Source organism: Gorilla gorilla, chromosome 2, assembly GCF_029281585.2.
Source record: "Gorilla gorilla gorilla isolate KB3781 chromosome 2, NHGRI_mGorGor1-v2.1_pri, whole genome shotgun sequence".
NCBI lineage: Eukaryota > Metazoa > Chordata > Mammalia > Primates > Hominidae > Gorilla > Gorilla gorilla.
The window spans coordinates 60363732-60369731 of NC_086017.1; the positions used below are offsets into that span (position 1 = coordinate 60363732).

The 6000-nt window shown below is 59.9% G+C and overlaps 1 protein-coding gene across 4 annotated transcripts in view; it reads right to left on the bottom strand.

The window, feature by feature from the left end:
• Positions 1-2864, bottom strand: part of CACNA2D2 (calcium voltage-gated channel auxiliary subunit alpha2delta 2) — a 141471-nt gene extending 138607 nt beyond the window's left edge. For all 4 annotated transcript variants that reach the window (XM_055382497.2, XM_055382496.2, XM_055382495.2 and 1 more), the window contains exon 1: positions 2389-2864. In XM_055382497.2, coding sequence (XP_055238472.1) covers positions 2389-2603 — 215 coding nt within the window. In that variant the 5' untranslated portion in view covers positions 2604-2864. The remainder of the gene's footprint in view (positions 1-2388) is intronic.
• Positions 2865-6000: the final 3136 nt, after the last annotated feature.

Below are 6000 nucleotides of genomic sequence, written 5' to 3' on the forward strand. Positions count from 1 at the left end.
CTCAATCCAGCAGCAGCCTTGGTCCATTTTGCCTGGTGGGCAGAGAGCCATGCTGCCAGAGCGATTGCAGAAATCACAGCTAGCGGACCCCAAACCCACACTTGCTTAAAATCCAGCAGCTTGTGAAGCTAGGCCCCTGTGCACTGGCAGACACCAATGAGAAAATGACTTGCTCATCGGGGGCCTTCCCCACTGAGGGGTTGTCACTCCAGTGCCATGAAGCTGGGTTCCACTCTCCTCCTTGGAAATCCACCTGTATCAGAGTGTCATCCCAGCCTGGCCACACTGACCCAGCAGAAGGTTCTGGGAGGTCACCCATCCCTGAGCAGCCCCACAGAAACTTCTGGCCCCAACAACAGCCTAAACCTTTCTTACCAGTTCAACAAAAGCACCAATTCCACTTGCCATGGTCATGTGTGGGCCCCTTCCACCCTCCAAGGATCAATGGGCACCCTCATCTGCGGGACCAGGGCAGCTGAAGGGCGCTGGCTGTCACAGCAAACCCTCTGTGTTGTTGTACCATTAGTCACCTCCCCCTGGACCCTCAGAGCGGCACAGCCCCCACCCCACCCCCACCCTCATTCTCTAATTACAGTTTGCAAGACATGTCCCAAACCCCCAAATTAGCTCCAACTATATCGACAACAGCGTCCAGCTGGAAATGTGTCGCTGCCGTCACACCCGCCTCGCCATCTTCTGGCTGGGGACAGAGGGATAGGTGCCTACTCTGGTCAGGGTCTCACATCGGCCTTCTAGAGGAGACTCGTGCAGGCCCAGAAGCCATCTGACAAACTGCACGCTGCAGGGAAAGGGAGTGAGGTCGGGAGAGGTGGAAAGAGACATCCACTTAAACCTTCACTCAAGGAGCTATGAAACGGCTAAGAAAAAAATAATTGTGGCTTGGCTTGTGCTTGGCTTTGAGGAAGAAAGAACAACAAAAAAATAATGCTTTTGCTTTTTTTAAGCACTATGATTGAAGTCCATTTCCATCACGGCAAACGCATCCACCAGCCCTGAACTTCCATACGATTCTTTTCTCCCTGGGCACCCCCCCACACACACATGTGAAAAATCCAGACGGTTGACAGAGGACACGTCCGTGCAGCACCTGTAATTTGCCAACTGATCACCCGCCTGAGCACAGCCAGGCTGTGCAATGAGAGAGACGACAAGACGGAGAGAGAGACCCAGAGAGGCGCTTTTCCTGAGTTTTTCCCTCATCTTAGAGAGCCTACGAACCGGAGTCGGCAGGTTTTGTGGCAGAACCAGGGGCTCTTACCCTTGGGCAGAGCTGGTTTAAATGACGCAGAGCCAGCCTCTCCCTTTCCCTGAGGCCAGACCCTTCCCCTTGGCCACCAGCAGCCCGACGACTCATGCCCCAGTCTCCAGGCCAGGACACTGGTGAAGGAGTCCAGGGACAGGTGGCTCCTCAGACCCGGAGACAGATAACAGAAGCAAGGTGGTCACCGTGCCCCCAAGGGGTGTCTGGGCACTGACATAGGGCTGAAGCACAGTGTCAGGAAACTGATACGTCCTAAAGGCCACATGCACTGAACATCCACTCCAGCCCCAGACACATCTGGCTAAGCTCACCCGTAGGAGGCAGCCCGAGTTTGCTGGCTCTTGGGGAGGAGGAGAGGGCTCAGAAGGACCAAAAAACCTGCGGAGGCTGGCAGAGCCAGGAGAAGCTATTACTCTGTTGGCAGCAGCAGGAGGCTCAGGCAGGGGTCCTTCCCACCATTCACCTTCTGCCCGGACCCCAACGCCTTCACCTCCCAACTGGGCTCTCCAGGGGACTCTTTCCTCAGGTGGAGGGGGGCCAAGAACAGGGGACACTGCCTCTGTGGCACTGGCCACAGCAAGAAGGTGCTCGCATCATCAGCATACAGCTCCCCACTAAAGGAAAAGGCCCTTGAAGGCAGGTGTGGAGATGTCCCTCACCTCTGGCTGTAAAGCGCCGGATTCCCACCAGGGAGGGAACGTGGGGCAGATGCGCGGCTCCAACTCCGCCGGGCAGGGGTCGCTGGCCGTCCCCTCTCACCCAACCCGGGTTTCCCTCTCACCCGGTCAGCGGCAGGGGAATCAGCTGACAAGCTCGGACCGCCCCCCCCCCCCCAACTCCTCCCAGGGCTTGAAGATCTTGCCTTGCCTCATTCGGGGGATCTGGGGGAAGCAGGGGCACCGCGGGGAAGTTTCGCGACGCAGCCAGAGCGCCGGGACCGCGGCTGCCAGCCTTCGGGGCTTGGGGCCGTCGCCCCCGGGCGCAGCGGGCAGCCGGACCCAGCGCCTCTGCCCTGGCGCGGAGCGCAGGGAGGGAGTAGCGCGGACCGGGGGCAGAGCGGGGCGCAAGGCTCGGCCGGGGTCCCGCGGCCGGCCGAGGCCACTTACGTGTGCTGCTGGGGGAAGCTGTAGGCAGAGGCGCCGGGGGCGGCGAGCAGCGGTAGAAGCAGCAGCGGCGGCAGCAGCAGCCACAGCGGGCGCGGGGACCCGGACGTCGGGCGCCGGGTGCCGGGGCCAGGCTGGGGGCCGCAGCCGGGCCAGGGGCGCGCAGTCCGCGCTGGGCCGGGCCGAGAGGCGCCGCAGGTCCGAGCCGGCACCGCCATGTTTCCATTCAAGATGCGGCGCCGCGGGGAGGGGGGGCAGTGGCGGCGGCGGCGGCGGCGGCGGCGGGGTTGGGGGGGCGCGGGCGGCGGGCGGTAACTCGGCCTCTCCTCCGCCGCCGCCTTCTCCGCGAGGGGCCTCCGGGGCTGCACGGGCCGCGGCGCCTCTGCGGGCTGCGCGCTGATACCTCCCTGCAGCGCTGGCTCCAAGCGCTCTGAGAGCCCGGCCCGGGACCTGCGCTCAAATAGCAGCCGCCGCCAACCTGCCGGCACCGCCCTCTTCTCTCCCTCCCTCCCTCCCTCTTCCCGGGCTGGCCCGCCCCCGCGCGCCCCCGCCACGGCCACGCGCCCACCCGTGCCCGCGCGCCTCTCGTCCCCGCGCAGCCCGAAGCCTGCCCTACTGGCTCGCGCGTCCTGCGCCCCAGCCGCTATCCGAGAGCCCCCGGGTGCGCCCCCGCCCCCACACCTCAGACCCTGCCGCTCCTCCCCACCCCACCCGCGGGAAGAGTCCCGGGCCCCGCGGCCCAAGGCAGGAGCATATGTGACCCTTTTGGGGGCTCGACCTTCAACAGGCTTAAGGCCTAGAGTCACAGGTTTAATGGTGGAGTGACAGCTTCAGCGGAGACCAGAAAAGGAGGCATGCTGAACTTACAGCCCCCGTGGCTCTAGCTATCTTTAAGATTTCTCTCTGTCGGGGGCTTGCACGCCCGGCTGCTGGCAGAAAGGGCCTGGACCTCCTGGTTCCCTAAGCGGAAACCTGGGCCCGGCTGTACGGTTGTGGGGGGCTGGGGACGGCAGGATGCAGCCCTCTGCAGCCACTTACTTCGCTTCCCTGGGCTGAATAGGCACTGTGTGCAGGCCTGTCCCAAGCCCCAGTTCCCGGAGTTTGCACAGCCTCTTTTTAGATTCTTCCAGAGCCAGGAAGCTCATCTCTGCACAACCCAGTCCTTTCTGTCCTGGAGGCCCCTGGCTCTTCCCTGCTGTGGGCAGAAGACTGGGGCTGGTGTCAACCTTGACTCCACAGCTTGTGGCCCTTTCAGAGCCTCAGTGTCCTCGCTTGTGAATGCTTGTGTGGGTGCCCACTCCCATTTCCAGGATGAAGTGAGAATGGGGAGAATCTCTTGGTAAACTGAAGCATTCACAATGAGGGGAGACCATCCCTAGGATTCTACTGAAGTTGCCCTGGAACCCAGCTCTGCCTCTGGTGCAGATAGGATGAGAGAATGCTCCTCACCAACTTGACACAGGGCAGGACCCCCTCAGCAATAACTGCCCACAGACCTGGCCTATCACGAGGAATGAGGGATAGTAACCAGCTGGGCAGGATGGTTCGGAAATGTCCAGATGCCCCACCGCATGGTATCAGTGGCTCTCCTATCACCCACTCACAAGTCAGCCCAAGGAGGGCTTGCAGTTGAAAGGGAATAGTAGCCCCTGGACTGAAAAGGGTAGGGGTCGGGGCTGGAAATAGGGCCCAGGACAGCCTTCCCTTGCTGCCTAGTCCTGCCTTGGCTTCTCCAATCCCAGCAAACCAGGGCTTGACAGGGAACAGTTTCCTTCATTTCTTGAAGTGTCCTCCTCCCTTGACCTGAATGAGCCTTCAGGGGCCAGACTGAGGTTTGCCAGCAGATCCCAAACCATGAGACCCCAGAAAAAGTATCAGAGGAAGGCAACGCAGGGGCCAGGGGCCTGGTGGACAGGTGGGACCTGATGGACTATGGGAGACGATAGTCCAGCTCTTTGGGGGGACAAGCAGGGTCCTCACTGAGCCAGTTGCCCCCCCGCCACCTCTGGACACAATGGGAGGGCAGGGGGGCAGGGGTCCTGCTCAGGAGTCAACAAGCGTGAGCTCAACAGCTGCCTTCCCAGCTCTGCCTGCTGAGACCTGTTCCCAGCATCTCTGTCTTCCTCATGCCCAAGGTAGGGCTGGCCTGTGATATCCTCTCTTACCTGTTTGTTGGACATATAATACCTGTGCCCATGGCCCCAGGGGACCATCATAAAGGACATCATTCCTCTTGGGTGCCCTGTCGGGGGTGGGCGCCTTCCCAAGGCAGACTCTGCAGTGGCCTGAGAAATGTGAGGGACAGCCTCCCTGCCCTCCAACACCAGGGTAGCAACACTATCCCCAAAGTGCCCAGGCCGTCAGGCACATGAAGTCAGTCTAGGTACAGTGGGTGGGTTTTGGCGGTTGGGTATTTCAGTTCTAGCCTCCACAGATGTGCACCTAATTGAGGCTGCTGGCACCAAGGGAAAGGCGGGAGATTTTGGTTGACAGGCCGTTAAAGGAAGACAAATAAGGAGGGGGGGTAATTAAGAGTAAACGAGTGGTAAGTGTTTACGGATTACAACTTTTGAGGCTCACAACATCCTCAGCCCTCTTGGTGGCTGGCTACAGCCACACGTTAAGATCTTGGGAGAAAAATTTGAGCCTTCCCAAGGAATAGGGGGACTTCCATGGCAGGCACATTGGTAAATGTGGGGCTGCCCACCTGGCCCAAGTTGCCTGTGCTGGAAGACGTAGGGTGGCAGGGGCAGGTGAAGCTACCCTGACAGGGGGCCTGGTAGGTGCCAGTTCTGCATGGGAGGTCAGCTCAGCAGGTCAGAAGAGACTGATAGAGCCATAGGGAGAAACTACTATGTGCCAAGCAGGCCATGGGCTCAGTTGTGCCACTCGAGGCCCGTCCCAAGCCCCAGCTCCCGGGGTTTGCACAGCCTCTATTTAGATTCTTCCAGAGCCAGGAAGGTCATCTCTGCACACCCTAGTCCTTTCTGTCCTGGAGGCCCCTGGCTCTTCCCTGCTGTGGGGAGAAGACTGGGGCTGGTGTCAACCTTGACTCCACAGCTTGTGACCCTTTCAGAGGAAGCCCATCAGGAACATCCAGGACGCCTGTGGTGGCAAGATTCTCACCCTAGCCTGCCCCGCGCCCAGTCTCACCTTTTACCAACAGGCTGGACAGCTCCTTATTCAGAGAAAACTCCTGCCTCGGGCTTTACTCCTGCGGTTCCTCCTGCCTGGAACACCCTCTTTTACCTCTACCATTTGAACTCAAGATATTTATGAGCCCATTAATACCACTTATACCAGGAAGCCTTCCTGGGGTACTACCACCCCCAACTTGATGGGCCTCCTCCTCTTGGTCCTGTCCCTCCTGCTTCCTGCCCCGGCTAGTAGTATGCTGTGGCCTCTGCCTTGGGTTCAGAAACACACCTGCACTCTGGCCTCTTTTTTTTGAGACAGAGTCTCATTCTGTCACCAGCCTGGAGTGCAATGGCATGATCTTGGCTCACTGCAACCTCCAACTCCCTGGTTCAAGTGATTCTCCTGCCTCAGCCTCCTCAGTAACTGGGATTACAGGCACGTGCCACCGCACCCAGCTAATTTTTGTATTTTCAGTAG